This window comes from Brachycentrus maculatus, unplaced genomic scaffold, assembly GCF_059751285.1.
Source record: "Brachycentrus maculatus isolate JH-2025_06_01 unplaced genomic scaffold, ASM5975128v1 h1tg000113l, whole genome shotgun sequence".
Classification (NCBI taxonomy): domain Eukaryota; kingdom Metazoa; phylum Arthropoda; class Insecta; order Trichoptera; family Brachycentridae; genus Brachycentrus; species Brachycentrus maculatus.
The window spans coordinates 184150-202451 of NW_028280866.1; the positions used below are offsets into that span (position 1 = coordinate 184150).

The 18302-nt window shown below is 33.4% G+C and overlaps 1 protein-coding gene across 4 annotated transcripts in view; it reads left to right on the forward strand.

Annotated features, from left to right (window-relative positions):
• The first annotated feature begins 233 nt into the window (after positions 1-233).
• The window catches only part of LOC148310001 (atypical protein kinase C-like), a 109246-nt gene continuing 91177 nt past the window's right edge, over positions 234-18302 (forward strand). The window contains exons 1-3 of one of the 4 annotated variants that reach the window (XM_088259168.1): positions 234-314; positions 777-999; positions 1918-2038. In XM_088259168.1, coding sequence (XP_088115294.1) covers positions 841-999; positions 1918-2038 — 280 coding nt within the window. In that variant the 5' untranslated portion in view covers positions 234-314; positions 777-840. Of the gene's footprint in view, positions 472-776; positions 1000-1917; positions 2039-11985; positions 12050-18302 lie in introns of those variants that run through there. The other 3 variants (XM_088259166.1, XM_088259167.1, XM_088259170.1) reach the window with 3 other exon arrangements.

Consider the following 18302-nt stretch of genomic DNA (forward strand, 5'->3'; position numbering starts at 1 on the left):
TGTAATATTAATACTATAATTTTGAAAATATGTTTTACAACAAATTTCAATATAAATACCATTTAACCTGAAAAATGAATGATAAATATTTCGGCGGGTGGATTTGACATTCAGCCGCGGCGAAGTCACGCCCAGCCGGGAGCTTAGTACTTCTAGCCGTTTACGTCACTTCCGGCCGCTGGCGAATATCACTTCCAGCCATAAAAAATCGAGGCAGTTGGCGGTCTTTATATAAATTAGTTAGTCTGTGGTCTTATTGACATTTTTATTCATGTGCAATCGCATTTTACGTGTTTTTTCGCATCGGAATAAAAGTAAATAAACTTTTATGATAAACTTGAGTCTATCAACGTCTTGTTTATCAGACAAATCTTATAATTGCACCGAACTGTCATCACAAACCTTGGAATTTCTTCAGGTGGTTTCCGTCATAATGATTCACCATTCGTTGGTACTTTTTCTCCAATTAAGGTTATGCATTTTAAATTCCAGCTACATTCTTTGTTAAGTTCCCTAAGTTAGGAAAATATAGTGTCAATTTATAGTTATAGAAGCTTTGATTTAGTGGAAGTTCACTGGCTAAACTGTTTTATTTTTACTAGTATTTTGTTAGTTGTACGTTTCTTATTGGCTCTTTTACTAAATTTTCAGTTTAATCGGTGTGAAGTTTTATCAAAACTTCAAATATTATCCATATGTCCACAGTAAAATGATAATGATGAGTATCTAATAGTATTGACATAAATTGAGCAACTGTATAAATGTGAATGTTCCAGATTTGTGTAAGCCGAGAGGGATATTCTGCAGCTTTCTAGAAGCGAACAGAGTGGAGTCCGCAAAATGCCTACCCAACTAGTAAACCAAGACAATAACACCGATGACATAAAAGTGAAGACTGCCTACAATGGAGAGATCATGATAACCTACATTAAGCAGAACATATCTCTCCAAAACTTGTGCCAAGAAATGATAGCCATTTGCCGTTTTACGCCTGATCAGGTATGTACCAAAGCCTTAAAATATCTGTTTAGTAAAATTTGGCTTTATCTGTGTTCTGTAAATAAACAGGTTTAATAATTCTCACAAAATATTTAATAATTGCTATGACATGTAGGACAGCATACCCGTACTCATACAAGCTTGAGTAGGTTGTACACTTGAGAGTGTTCATTTATCAATCCGAGTATAAAAACATTGAAACGATATTAACACATTGTTTGCAGGAAACGCTTAAATGCTTCTTTTACATACTGTTGGCAAAGAGCGAGCGACGCTTATAAGCATTCCATTCGCTTACTTTTGGTAAAGCGTGAGAGACACCAAAAAATATTGTACAGATAGAAATTGGGTTTGTGGTTACTTGTGATTAGTATACTGAGGCTCGGGCGGCAGACTGCCTTAAGTATAATTAGGGTCAGGGTTGACGAAAAAACCGCCCGACAACAATGTATTAAAATCTGAATTCCGTTGGCTTTTGATTACCACTGATCTTGGATCCAGATTTGAATGCCATCCACACATAATAGTTTCCATTAATTGTGCCTGAACATAGTACAGTTGGTTTGATCGGCTACAACTACTGCTATGGGCAAAGTGATCTTACCAGGTCGCAACCAGCGTACTAAATTTGGCAAACGTATCCTTGCTGTTGCGGGACCGATGGCGTGAAACGCTCTTCCACCGTAGTTAGAAATGGTGAAAGTGAGATGATCTTTAGAAATAAATGAAAAACTCATTTGTTTGCTGAATCATTTCCACTACCTTCTTTTCTCCAATTCATTCACAGCGAAGCGCAGTTGAGGTAATATTTTACGAAAATGGCGCTTTATAAATTATCAATTTTTTTATTATTATTCTTACTATTTAATCAGTCATCGGTCTGTCGGGCAGTTGTTGAAGTAGTCTTTGTTGTGTCAGGTGTTCACTATGAAATGGGTGGACGAGGAAGGGGATCCGTGCACCATCTCCACCCAGCTGGAGTTGGATGAAGCGTTGCGGCTCTACGAACTCAATCGGGACACGGAACTCACTATCCACGGTAAGTTCCATTCCTTGACTAGCCCGTGTATTGTACACCAGTTCTCTTACGATCCGATTGATTGTAAGTGTTATTAAAACATATTACAAGATATGCAGTTGGTTTAACTCGTTATATTTCCTTGCCTTACAAATGTTCATTACTCCGGTGACTCTTCATAATTATTGTTCTGGTTTAAACATGTACATTAAATACATCAACAGTTCTAATCAGGGCTTTTTTAAAACAAAAAAGGTCCCAGAACTCACTTCATGTCAAGCTTTTTACTTAAAAAAATAATATTAAAATATCATTTAAATATTCATTATAATGCCATATTATATCATTTCGACAAATTACATAAATAAAGATTGTAATTAAGTAAGCGCAAACATTGTTTCACCTAATTGATTTTGGTAATTAAAAAAAATATATATCCGTGAAAAAAGGTGCCGGAATTCCGTTCGATCGTGTTATATGAAAAAAAAACGGTTCTAATCATGAAATAGCAGTGAAATAATAATTGTAATTTTTTTGCTGTTTATTTGATTAAGGATAATATTAAGTAATTTTAATATGATATTAATTTATTACAGTACTTTTAAACCAACATTATTGTACAAATTTAATAAGACCGTCAACAAAAAAATACTCAAAATTATAAATATTTCAATGTGCTAAATAAATATGATATTTAATTTACTAGCTTAATTCCGGTGAAATGGTAGAAAATTTAAGAATTTAGAACAAATCTTGCCAAATAAATATCTTTAACATTCAGACATAAAACGGCATATTTTTCACATCAAATTTTAAAGACAAAAAATTTATTGAAAACAAAAATATTTCCTTTCTCCAGTTTTGGGTTAATGATATTTTGCAAAGAATAGGAATCTATGGGAAATATTAGATTAATCAATTGATTTTGTTGTTTTTAGCCTACATGTAGCCTACAGTGAATTTTTTTATTACTCTTATCTTGTTAGTTACATGAAAAAATAAACTAACCTTTTTTATCTAATCAGTTAACTGATGAAAAAAAAAACTTTTATTTTGTATTGTGTGGCAAACATTTAATGTTGCAAACTTACTTCCATTATATTTACATATGCTTTAAATTTTTAAAATTACATATACAATGATTTCATTCTACATAAACATTTATGTTTTAATCCTGACAGTGTGTACGTTACATTACCTTCAAATTATTAATGATCAAATTAGCATCGCATCAATTTGATGCCCTATGCACCATTGGATGCGGTTAAGGGTCATTTGACGAAAACGGCGCTAAATAAATTATCCGATTGATAATAATAATAATGCCGGTCTTATGCAGTGCCCAATGCACAATCGATTGCGTAAATGGATTGAAAAAAAGTACCATGTATAAAGATTTCGGTTGGAATGTATAATATGTATTAAATGAAAATTAATTACATTCTAATAAATAATATCTCCTTTCACAAATTGAACTTTTTCCTTTTTAAAAAAAAAAAATTATAGCAAACTATATTTTATGTAATTCTGTCTCTTAGATGAAAAAGGAATCGACGTCCGACATAATATAAAAATGTCTTACGCTGTATTACAAATTACTCGCTGATTTATTTTTAAAAATAAGTACAAAAAAAGCTGAATGAATTCGTACGCGCCATTTAATTCGACGCTTAAAATAATTATACACGACGCATCTGACGACGATGATGACCGATGTGGGTGACGCGATGACGTCCGCACGTGTCCGCGTGGGCGCTGCGCTCGCCCTCCCTGGGAAGTGCCGCGCGATCAAATATATAGTCAACTCCGTGTTGACATTGTCGTGCTCGCGTGCCGAGTTCTTAAATTCGGGACGATTTCAAACGATGACTTTCCGTTTCGAAATTTGAAATTTCGAACATGATTCGAATTGCGTTGAAAAGTGATCAAAATTGATTATTACCGATGTTTCGAACGGTATTATTGTGTCAATTAACGTTGAAGTTTCTCGCAAAATTTTAATTTATTATTACCAAAATTTCGAATGTTATTATTGTGTCAATTAACGTTCAGGTGTCTAGCAAAATTTGAATGGATTACATATGATCAAAATTAACGTTCAAATGTCTAGCTATATTTTAATTGATTGTTACCAATGTTTCGAACAATTTTATTGTATTAATTAACGTTCAAGTGTCTAACAAAATTTGAATTGATTATGACCTCTAAGTTCACCAAAATTTTAATGGATTATTATTTTCATGGATTTTTATGGATTATTGCGTTTGAAAGTTTTTAAAAAGTGATTAAATTGATTATTACCGAAGTTTCGAACGATATTATTGTGTCAATTAACGTTCAAGTGTCCAGCAAATTGTTTGTCGTGTTGTATGTCACAAATGCTCGGTGAAATTGTGAATTATGCACGAATTGCAAACATTTATTGCGGGCATGCGCTTATACGTCAACTTATTGAATTAAAAGAACTCATTCCGTTATTAAGTCGGTCAAATGTGAAGTGTAAATAAATAAACGCGAGTGTACATCGCGGTGCACGGAAGAAAGTATGCTGCAATTGATCCAATAAATACCTATTATTATGGCGTTATTAGAAAATTATACCGCTTATGGTATTTAGCAAATTTGGAGAAAAATTATTCACAACATTTTGAGTGTGTCCAAATACTTGTTCGCAAAATCTGGATTATCTCCAATTACAGGAGTTATTTTCATATAATTTTTTGACATCTCATCAAAGATGAAAAAGAATATGGAAGTTAATGGAAGGAATTAAATGCCCAGACTTCCATATTCTTTTTCATCTTTGATGAGATGTCAAAAAATTATATGAAAATAACTCCTGTAATTGGAGATAATCCAGATTTTGTGAACAAGTATTTGGACACACTCAAAATGTTGTAAATAAATTGTCTGGTAAAATTATAAGCTTAATAATAAAAATGAAAATGGTATTTTCTGGCGTTTCTCATGTGTGTGATTATAATCCAGGATTCGGATTCACATACTAATATAAGAGTTTCTGCTTAATAAAAAGCTTCTTTACATCTCACCAATAGATGTCTCTAGTGAAGTTCTAGTGATTCAAGAACAAGGTTTCTAAATTGGTTCATGTATAGAACTTCCAAGAATTTGAGTAGTGTGGTTGTCAATAATGGGTAGAATTGGTGAATGTTACACGTGTGTAAAGTGATCACTTAAACCAGCCTATGACGGTCGTCAGCCCCGTAAATGCCCAGACTTCCATATTCTTTTTCATCTTTGATGAGATGTCAAAAAAATTATTCAATTACATTTTAAGTGTGTCCAAATACTTATTCACAAATCTGGGTTTTCTCCACCTAGGAGTTATTTTTCAATTTTTTTTTTTGACATTTCAACTTTAATGAAGAAGAATTTAGATGTTTGGGTATTTACAGGGCTTATGACTTGTCATACCTGGTTAAATGATCACTTGACACACGTGCAACATTCCATTGACAACCATACTACTTAAACTCCTACAAACATCAAGTATATTCACAATACAATAATATATTTTTTTAAATATATATCTTTAAACGGTGTATTAATTTTAAATAAGGTATCATAAAATAATTTCATAAAAATTATTATATTTTTTATTCAGTTTCACAAAACTTTCGCCTAAAAAGAAATTACGTAGATACTCACCCCATGTATCCGACCCTCGTCTGTTTAAATAATAATATTCTCTAGTAAATAATCGTTCCTACGGACCCATGTACCTAAAATTTCGACCGAACGTATTTTATTATAGAATTTATTACAGTACTTACCTATCGAAGATTATTGTTTATTGTGATCATGTTTTAAGCGTTGAAAAAATAGCTTGATCGGAATGTAGAACAAAACATTATTATTCAAATTGCCATTGTTCACATTTTGTATGGAAGGATGTTAGCAAAACTCTTCATAGGTACTTATATTTATTTATTGCCTGGTAAACGTCTCCCCAACTACCCATTAAAATTGTTCAAAACATGGCAATTTTATCGTATAATTCGATGAAAGTATACCATTTCGTGCTAGGTCAAACACATAATAATAATAAACATCCTTATAAACGTATTATTTTATCAACAGCATTTTGAGTGTGTCCAAATACTTGTTTTCAAATCTGGACTATCTCTAATTACAGGAGTTATTTTTTATATTATTTTTTAAAAATAATAAGAAACTAAAAATACCTCGTATAATTGGAGAAATCCAGATTTCAAGATTCAAGTATTTGGGTAAACTCAAAATGTTAATAAAAAACTGGTCAAATTATAAGCTAAAATAATAAAATGAAAAGGATATTTCCTAGCGTTTCTCATGTATGTGATTATAATCCAGGATTCGGACCTCACATACAAATGAAAGAGTTTCTGCTCAATAAAAAGCTTCTTGTTTCTCATCAATTGATGTCTAGTGAAATTTTAATGATTCAAGCACATGTTTTATAATTGAATCATATATATAGAACTTCCAAGAATTCGAGTAGTGTGGTTGTCAATCATGGGTAGAATTGGTGAATGTCAAGGTGGGGACTGACCGGAGCATTTCGTCGTAACGTAACGTCGTAGCATCGCTCGCGGCGAGCATCAGCGATCATCTATAGAAACTATAATGGAGCGCTCGGCTCGCTGTACTGACTATACGAATGCTCGTATCGTAACGTGTTACGTTACGACTAAATGGCTCGGGTCAGTCCCCACCATTACACGTGTGTAAAGTGATCACTTAAACCAGCCTATGACGGTCGTAAGCCCCGTAAATGCCCAGACATCCATATTCTTCCTCATCTTTGTTGAGATGTCATTTTTTTATTATTTTTTATTATTATTATTAGCAAACATGTTATTGAATTATATTTGTAGTTGTGAATCAACCTTTACATTCTTACGTTGTTCGACATTGGTTACGTAGCTTGTTCAAGTTTACAAGTCAAGGGTTAAATTAAACGTAAGCTTCTGTGTGACCGCCGTACTAATCCGTAGTTTTAGGAATTGATAGAATAGGATTGAATTAAGGAAGTGACACTGTGTTCAGCGTTTATCGTCAATTGCGATAGTGAATAATTAACCTCACTTAAAATAGGTCTCCATCGTGTAACTCTACGTATGTACGGTATCAAGATTTTCTAATCGTAAAAATCTATTGGGATGACTGCGTTTAGACGTCATGAATGTGATCTAGTTTTTTAACCTCCTTTTGTATTCAAGTGTAATTCAACGACACTTTGTGTATAATACACACACATTCTGTCATCCATAATTAACAATCTATCAAATTACAACTAATTTACGAAAGGAATCCAATAACATGGCATATAATAACGTGTTTTAAAAATTAATGCAACTTAGATTAAAAAGTATAAGTAAACGCCACACAAGTCAAAAAATTTCAGGTCTCAAGTCCCGGGAAATTCATTTTCTTTAAACACATGTAACATTTGATGTAATTGTTTTTTCTTTTCTTAAAACACCGTTTTTGAATTGAAAAAATAAGTTTATCTTCGAAATACATTAATTATTTTTTTTAAATATAACAGTGTATTTTTTTCATTAAATACGAGTAGAAGTAAATTTAAAGTTATCAACTCTACGCAATTAAAAATTAACTTCCACATCTATTCAATGCCTTGGGGTTCCTTTATAGAAGAAAATTAAAATACTATCATTTTCCCGTCAAACGGTATTTGTCGATTGCAATACAACACTTTGTTGTGTTTCATATGTATGTATTGTAGAATTAAGCCGCTATGGCGGAGTTATACTCTGAAGTTTACACATTTTTCTGCTTTTACATACTGAATGTCTGTATGGAGTAAAAGTAATGAACTGTCGTTAATATCGTTTAAAAAAATCGTGACGCTTTATTCCACTAACCTATATGTCATTAAATATTTTCTCCAACTCGGAGAGATGTGAGAGATGAAAGGATTAAGGATTTCGCTTATTATCGGTCCTTTGAAAGGATCCTGCAATCAGCATTAGTCACCTCTACTGATTATAACTTAACCGGGAACGTCAACCTTGCTCGCACATTGCACAGCACGGCCGCAAATATGGTATGTTAAAAAATCGGGGACAGTAAAAGCGTAAGTACTTGCACGAAGAAAAATTATGTTTCGATTTATAATTTTCTATTTCTAAAATGAGAACATATGAAATGGCTCCCCATAAATCATGACGGGTCAATTGTCGATAATGTCCGTCGATATATTTCATTCATGTTTCCTATGCCAGTCCAATAAATACATCAACTGCAGATTTCATATGTAATAGATTTTTCGCAACCCAATTTACTTTGTGAAATTCCAAAATATATTATTATTATTAATATGAATTAAAATACGATTTACAATTAAACTCAATTTTTTTTCTTTAATAGCTATTTAGCCCTGCGAGTGAATAATTAAACTGTCGAAATAAAAACAGAAATTTGTATTCATTTGTTAAAAGCAGTCAAAAGCGTAGGATTCTTCTTTTGATGAGTAAGTACATTTTTTAAAGAAAATTCATTCACTACATAAATGAAGATCCAAGTTTATTGACTGATTTAAAAAATCGTGCTTTAATTCGTGTTTGTATTTTTATTAATATTATTGTTTTTATGTTTTTTTGCACAGATAATACCAATACCTTCGTAAGCTAAAACGTTTCACAAAATTGAATAAGTTCAGTAGAAACATAAATGTCGTGTTTTAATTTAATAGCGATATCCAGCATAACAGTAATTAATAAATACCCTTTAAAATACTGGGCACTGTGCCAGCTCGCTAATCCGAACGCTCCGTAATCCGAAAGCTTTCAACCATTAATTAACTGGGCTGAAGAAGTCGTCCAGAACATTGAGAAATAGATGGTTTTGAGACGAACGCATGATTTAGCCCTTGAACACCAGTTATTGGTTCTTTGGTTCAAAAGACAATATGTGAATTTTTCAAGCTAAAATAAAAATATTTGATTATTCATTCCATAGGTACCCAAAAAAACATATAAAATAAAGAGCATTTTTATACACCGAAATTCCCCTTCGTTCTCTCGTATTTTTTAAAACACTCAGTAGGTAGTCCGAATGATTCCATAACCCGAACTACCCACTGCACGATTTGCGTTCGGATTAGCGAGCTGGCACTGTACTCTTTTCATATAAAAAAATCAGTGTAATATTTTCCGTTACTTGCCGTTTATAGTTATAATAAACTTATATCGATTTTATTCAATCCAATAATCTTAACGGTGAGTCGATAGTTGATTGAAATTGAAGCGACTTACATAGTGAGGGCTCTAGGAAAATTCTTTGTATAAAATGAGAATATATGAAGATTAGGAATGATGAGAAGGGTTCGGACGGATCATCCTAAATTCGGAAGTAATGCGAGTATATTACGGAGAATAATAAATTCCACATTCGCAAGACAAATTATTGTTATTTCCTTTATCGGAGGGCAGAGAGATCGACATATTCCCGGGCATCGAAGAATCGAAGCCGGTTTCCAGTATTTTGGTGCGGAAAAAACGAAGATGAAACGCCCTTCGCGCAGATTACCTTTATTCTTAGGAAAAGCTTCTCCAAGATACAAGATTGCGAGGGTACTTGAGGTTGCTTGGGGGTGGAATCGGCGTTCGGGCCGAACATCACAAATCACTCGGAATCAAACTGTCTTTCGAATTCTCCGAGGATAATTTGGGAGCGGTCGGCTTATGGGGAACATTACCGTGACATATTTAAAAAAAATATGTTTTTTTTTTACATTTATAAACACCTTTTATAGAACCTTTGAGGGCGGGTCGAAAAGGGAATATTTTTGACCTTTTGCATCCACAAAAATACTAGTTTTCCATAAAGTTTTATTGACTCCCAGGGAGGTGGGGGGGGGGGGTGGTTAAAATAAATATTATGATTTTACACTCTTAATATTTAATTAATATTACCCCGGACTGGTCCCTGAAGCGCAGGACCGATTGCCTTCATGTATGTAACGATCGAGATAACACTGCGTCAATACGATGCAGTGCCCTACGCACAGTTGGGTGTGGATAAAGATTAGAAGAAAAAGTTATTTTAATATTTTGACAGAGATTTACGATACATATTGGAGTTCTAAAAATATGAGAAGTGTGCTTGTCAATCATGGGTAGAATGGCGAATGTTGCACGTGTGTTAAGTAATCACTTATCTTGCCTATGACAGGTAGTAGAAAGCCCTGTAAATGCCCAAACATCCATATTCTTCACTATTATAAATCCTTCATAAATAAAAATGTATATCCTAGCTTATATTTCCAGCATTTTTGCGCTTTATCAATCGGTGCCGACAAATCTACTATACATATTTTCTTGTGTAAGGACTGACGATGTTTTTATAATCCTGTTATCCGTAATCGCATCACGAAGCCTCGTGTTAGGTAATGGAATTACTTTTCCGGAATTATTTTTCTTCTGATCCAAAGCCTACAACTAAAGTTATTTTTATTATATAATATTGATTTTCTTTATTCAAATGATGTTGCGCTTACCAAGACTTTTTACCATATTAAGTGGATTGTTCTTTTTTGCAATATTCATTTTTTCTTATATAGATATGTATATATATATATATATATATATATATATATATATATATATATATATATATATATATATATATATATATATATATATATATATATATATATATATATATATATATATATATATATATATATATATATATATATATACATATACACATATCTATATCGTCTTACTTCGGATACACTGGCGAAGGCTGTATTGATCTATGATCAGGGTTGAGAAAGAGTTCACACGTCTAGCTGTAAACATTTCTGAATCACAGCAGTATCGAGGCAGACGGAGTAATGATGGTACACAAAAACCGTAGAAATAACGATTAATGTTATTTTATTCATAAACAGTTATTTGCACACTTGACATTGGTAATACATTTTTGTCTTGAAAATACATTTTTATATTCGGATCTCGCAAAAGCCAAATTGCCCATTGTGGCAGATTCGGAATGCATGGAAAGTTAACCAGCCGCAAAGAAGTCGCGGTGTGCAGTCGGTAAAATTGACTGGAAGTATATATTGCCAATAGACCGGAATATAAAGGAGGAGAGACTCGAACGTCTTCCATTATCGTTGTTCCTTTATGCTCCTAGAATCTCAAAAATAGTCCCAGACCGGGACGCAATTGTAAAAGGGGATGTTAGGATTAAAGAAATGTTGTTTTATTATGTTGGACTTCGGAATGTCAAAATATGCACTGTATATTTCCGGCCATAAATCTTATCCAAACTATCAAAATAAATTATGTGAAATATTCACTATTTTGTGAAATATACTAAGTTTGTATAATTTTAGCGTAATTTTCGTGAAATACTACCTCAAGGGCGCTTATCTAAATTACCTACATAATTTTTATTATATAAAAGTAATCAAATGGCATATTTTCGGCCATGGGCGTCAAACTCATTAACGTCTGATATTATTATCAATATAAATCAAAACACGATTTATGATTTTACTAAATTTATTTACTTTTGTGACAGCTGTTTCGCCTTGCTTGGGTGTTGCTAAACTGTCGATAAGACCAGGTACACGTATTTAAGTACGTATTTTGTATTTAATTTCATATTTGAATTTAGTTCGTTGTCACAGTTTGAATCGGCGTTAATTTTTTCTCGAATTACGTTCGCCGTAAAGTACGAAGTGATCAATAAATCAAATCGTTATGACGTGAATTTAGTTATGTTATTGAGCAACGGTTGTATGGAAACGGGGTCTAACAAGTATGTTTTCTTTCCGAAGTGACTGAGCTTAAAAGCTAAGTGCAGACATGAAAGTATTGCGTCTGGGACTTCGAGTATAGTCAGGAATAGTGTCGGTGTGGCAAGGGGATGAGGGTGGTGGTGAGGGGTGAAGGCGACCCTCGCGATATCGACACCCGTCGGGGTGTGGAGCCATCCCACCAGACATGATGAATTGCCCCCGCACGACACGGTTTGTGTTTTTCTCCTGTTCGGGTGAGATTTTTCAATCTTAAAAAAACACAAATAAAATTTAACGTTTTCGAAAGATTTATCTAGGATTAAATATGGCGACGGCCTTTTCTTATGATTTATTCTGCCTCGTAAAAAAATAAGCTTCAACAACACGGGCTGAGAAAAAACAAAGGTGAACGGTAAAATCTTGATCTCTTAAGAGTTTTTGCTTAGTTAGTCTTATATTTTAAGGGCTTTGAAGATTAGTGTCTTCATTTATTTTTTCCATTTAATTATCCACACTTAATTGTACATAAGAAACAAGACATGACAGGACACAGGGTTGGTTGAATGCAACGTTGTATTGAACCCAAATTACTTTTCCGGTAAAAAATGAACCCAGCTAGCTTTATTCGATATCTAAACCTATAAATTTTTAACAATTAGTGTGTGGTGAGTTTTGACAAAAAATCACTATAATATTTATAGTTGGAAGAAATAAATCGGGAAGAAATTGTTGTTTATTAGGTATATACGCTTTTCAAAACTGACAATTTTTTTGACCAACTAAATTTATGTTAGAGTTTAAACTTATATTTTTCAATAATTACAAATTTGATTATTTCGTTTTACACAGCTTGAAATTAGGATTTTGTTGTGTTTTTACATGTTTTAATACCGTATATTTAAGCTACTCTGGACTGTTTCGGACTGCATTGTAGTGTCCATTTTATGGTCTCGTGTGACTGACATCGAACATATGAACAGTTGTTTAAAGGTTAATGTTTTAGAAAAAAATATCATTATCAATATTCTTTTAAACTTTTAGTGCATACGCTTAAGGAATATATATTTTCAAACAATATACACAATATACAGTGTTTAAAAATGATGCGGAATACGTCAAAACACGTGTCACAATAGATTTAAAGAAATAGTGGTAATAACCAAGTAACATATATTTTCGCTGTTATGTGCGTACGTAATATGTTTAAAAAAGCGGATGCAACCATAAAAAATGCGTTTTTTTGCCGTCCAAAAAAGAGTTGAATAATATTTTGGACGCAAACATTTTAATTCTCTTTGCAGTGACAAACAAGGCATCCTCCACTTTTCGAAAAGCCAGTGCCTGCGGTTGATGTTCATCCATTTCGCCAATTCTCATTTCGTCGCTTAGTGAGTAATGAGTTATTTCCCGAGTGCGTAGAAAAAGTCCCGCAGCCAAAAGAGGAATTTTCCAGAAATAACATCCATCATCGCGAGATGGTTGGAGATAATTTTTGAATCCATATCGTTCGGTTGCATTTTCATTTCTTCTCCCTCATTAGGCGATGAAATTCCTATCTCACTTTTAAACAGCGGGTGATTTATGTTTGTAAAAGAAAAATCTTTCGGAATTCATTATAAATTAATCTTCCACCTATGTGATATTTACTTCGTTGAATTACAAAATAATTGGTTAGACCAAATACTGAAAACAGAAAACAAAGGCTCGTTTTAAGCTTTAAAAATACACTTATATTAATAAAATAACCTTGCAGGTCAAAGCAGTTGTTACTGCAGTCAAAATAAATAAATATCATAAAGTTATTTTGATTTTCATAATAATACTATTCAGATTGTGTATGTAAGTAGGTACTGAAATTGGTTTGAGTTCAAAGCTCGTAATTTTAAAATATGAATAAACTCGATTGACATCTCAACATAGATGAAGAACAAGATGGAAGTCTAAGCATTTACAGGGCTGACGATCTGGTTAGGTTGGTTTAAGTGTTTACTTTATACATGTGTAACATTCACCATTTATGATTAACAATCACAAATTCAAATTTCGGAATGTTTTACACATATCGCTGATCAAATACCAAAGGACCCATGATTCTAGCGTTAGAAATGTACATTTCTAGGTTTTAGATTATATACTTTGTACCGTATTTCTATTTATATTACAGTCTCTATGAACGTTTTTTTTACTATTTTGTAAAACAAGTAAGATTTAGTAGCACTGATAAAATGAGCTGATAATATGATCTAAGTTCAAACGTTATCTGCTGGTAATATCGTGCAAAATTTAGTGTTTACATGGTATTATTATATTTGCCATACTAGGCTTTGATAAACGAGGTTTGTTTGATAATTCCTGGCTAAGAAACGTGTTATAAACTCATTTCGTTCGGCCTTTTACCGCGTGGAAACGAATTGAGTTATAAAATACAAGTTAACTACAAAAATATTTAAACCAAAAGTTGAAATAGGTTAATTAACAGCTACCTAAACTTCCACGTAACTTTCCTTGGCTTATTTTAAACAAATTTGCGATATGAATACAGTATTAATAAATTTTCGCAAAAGTTTGCGCCCGAGTTTTATTTTCTGAATATCTATATATTAATATGGTATATAAATCACATATCACGTTGTTAAACATTAGTTTTGTTTTATTCCCTCGTGTAGTCTCCCGACAATTTTGTTCAGATCCCTTAATATATCCCTTAAAATGAAATTTATTTAGATTCTGTCATGCACTAAGGTGGCCAGTAATAACCTACCTTACTAAGTAGTACCATCTTACCCACCGACTCTCGGAGTACGCCACTGTTCACAAGTAAGTATAGACTGTAAAACTTATAAAGATGAAGCCTAAACGATAAGCGGTGTTGCATAAACTGTGGCTGAATTTTAACAATTACTTTTTTTTAAACCTCTGTTTGGACGTTAGGTAATTCAAAAATAAAGCGAATCCAGCATTTCTTAACAAAAATTTGGACACACTCAAAATATTGTAAACATTTTTAATGTCTCATTAATTGATTCGGCAGTTACTTTGTGGTAACAACAACACATTCGGAAGTGCCTCGGATATGCCCAACAGCAGAAGGAAGTTGTGCGCCTACTTGGGAGCCATATTCAGATTCAGCTGCAGAAATGTGGACAGCGCGGACGACAGCGAGGGCGTCAGAATCGTGCGCTGCGAGAGGCTGAGTCCCGAGGAGGTCGAGTTCGGGAGTGGCCACACTACCACTGGACAATCTGGACGTGGTCGTGTGGCGAGATATGGCTCCGGAGAGGCTATCCTCAAATCAAGCCATGGTAAGTGTAGTCGTATTCCCCGAAACACGGTTGTTCTATGCGCTCAGCACTCGCCATCTTCGAAAAATGGCAATTTTTGTAAAATTTAAAGTAATCGATTAATGTGTTTTGACATCTCAACATAGATGAACAAGAATATGTAAGTCTGGATATTTACAGGGCTCATGACTTATCATATGCTGGTTAAGTGTGATCACTTTACACACGTGTAACATTCACAATTCTGTGTAAAACAATCCGGTTAAAATCTAGCATACATATAAAAAATAAAAGGGTCTCTAGATGTAAATAGATGGCTGCCGTGAACTAAAACATGAAGCGTCGTGAGATTTATGATTAGCCCTGTATATTATTAATTATCAATACCCCGACTTCCATATTCTTCTTCATCTTTGTGGAGATGTCAAAATGTAAAAATAACTCCTGAGTTGAGAGACGCAGATTTGTGAACAATGATTTGGACGCACCCAAAATGTCGTGGTCGATGAATGGACCGCTAGATCTTGTTGTTTTAATAGTGTTTGTGACCTGAGATAAAAGTGATTTGATTTCAATCTTGAAAAAAGTGAAAAAACACGAAAATGTTGAACAATATCGAAATTCTACGAGAATCCGAGTAGGTACGAAAGCTACTAATATTGGACTGTTTTTGAAATAATTTATTCAATTTATGATATATTTGGACCTTTTTTATTTGAATTAACAAATAAGGATGTTCTAGCTAACCCTCTTCTATCTTCGACTTTTGTGTATCGATGTATCTGATAAAAGTTTAAGCTGTATTTTGCTGGATCTATAGTAAAATGATGTGTGTTGAAATTTCACATTAATACTTTGAATTCTTGAACGTATCCCGAAATGTTTTTTTCTCGTGATATCACCTTTTGCCGGAATAGTAATGATTTCAGCCAACATGAATAAACGGAAATAGGTGAGAAGATTTAATATCCGGTTTCAAACGAACATCAAAGATTTTCTGTTCTGACAGGCTTCCCTTCGCTTGATACTTTAGTCTGATCATAATTTGTATTTATTTTTTCTCGCCGTTAGTGTACTTTTTTGTGAATCACCTTTACATTTTCTTCAATTAAAATAATCATTTGGTTTACAATCTATGTGATTGAATCTATTCGTGGATTACTTATCTTCTTTCATGGTTAGACTCCTTTCCTCTCTACTCTATTCTCCGCTCGTCTCTTCAACTCGGCGTACCCGCCACAACGCATGTTGGAGATAATCTGGTCCATGTACATAGGTTAAGCGGATCATCCTCTATATTTTGTACTTTCGCACATGCCTTCTGCTATCATAAGATGCAGGCCTAGGTGTCTTGTATTATGGCCTATCCATTCGGCTCGCTCTTGTGTTAATTTATTTAATAAGTATCTAGACTCCCCAGCCCTGCTTAAAACCTCATTCTCTACATGTTCCGACCAATGAATTCCCAACATGCGCCTGTAGCACCACATCTCAAACGCCTCCAGCCGCCCCCGTTCTGCCTGCCCGATAGTCCACGTTTTGCTTTCATATAACAGTATGCTCTAGAGTAGAGATTTAATTAAATTTAAGACATTTCCTTACAGTAAGATAAATCCTATTTTAGGATACTTAATAGAGTAAAATTTATAGAAAGGTCTGAAACTCTTCAATTTCGCAAACTAAAATGTTTCAGTATATTTGAAATACGGTTTGAATAACTTTTGCTATTTTAGTTGCGCCAATATTAGAATTTCTCTTTCCAATATTATTGGTTATATGATTAATCATAACCCCGAGTCCCGAGTCCCGTGTCCCGTGTCCCGCGTCCCGCGTCCCGCGTCCCGCGTCCCATAGAGCGCGGCGCATTGATCATCCGAGCCGGTATAATTGGCTCGTGTCATATACCAGTAGGTACTCATACAGCCAGTATGCGAACATAATAATACCGTACACCACAGGGTCGCAGAGAAACTATGCCAATATTTGTACTGCTTTAATAAAATAAAACATATTTATTAATTAATTCGGGTGTCACTTTGTGATAATATCTATTCATTTTTTATTGAAGTTTTACTTGGTAAATACGGCTATTTCTTAAAATCTATTATAACATTTTTAAACACCGTAGTTTGAAAACGATGCGGACTGCATCAAATCACGTGTCACATTAATATGAATAAATATTGATATTTAGCAAGTAAAACTTGTGTTTAAAAATATCTTTCTCAAAAAATAAAATGTTAGCATCATTATGTATGTTAGATGTACGAATAGTAATGAAAATAGCTTATATACTGAGTCATAGCTGAAAACAATCTATAGTTTACTCAATTTTCTTTGTGCAATTCAATGATGCTAACAACAGTATAATATTTATTACCATAACCTTATTTTTTATTTAAGTTTTTCTTGGTGAATACTATTTCTAATGTGTATTTACAATGGTTTCTATTGTGTATTTATAAATAGTGGTATTGACCAAGTAAAACTTTAAAAACTGGATAGATATTACCACAAAGTGGCTGCCATATCAATTAATAAGAGCATTTCCTATTTAAGGGTTACGGTTTTTATAAAATATTTGATTAGTTGACTAATTTTGGACTGGTTTTTCTACGAGAGATCTACGTTTTTCCTGAAATCTGTGTATTTTTTTGTTCATTTTCTCACTAGATTATGTAAATTCTTAAAATTTAAGATTATTTTAGATTCGCGTGATACTTTTTTCATCCTCGTTTTTGAAATAAATGTCTTAATTGGCAACTAAAAAACATTCCGTTAGAATTCCGATTTTTCAAAGGGCTCTTTGCCTTTTTTCAATTCTGTCCTGTTGAAAAAGACCAGTAGAAGGAAATGCAAGCGCGCTGTGTACTCCATACCGTGGATCGGATCGTGTTCCCGTAAATACCACTCTCTGCTCCCTGTATATTTACTAAGGTTGGTGTAAGCTCTGGGCTAAAAGCGCGATGCATATACCATAAAGTGCCGTGTGTAGGGTGTAGGGTGTAGGGTTTAGTGTAGGGTGTAGGGGAACACAGACACGGTCAGTGGACAGATAACAGATTGGTCGCTGTATATTCGGATAGGCGAATCTTGTTTTATGTAATGGGATTATGCCAAACATTGTAAAACACGTCATATCCAAAGATTTATGTATCAAACACACCAAATTTTTGGTTGTTACAATTTGGGCTTGAAAAGTAGTTTTTTTATTTATCCATGAACA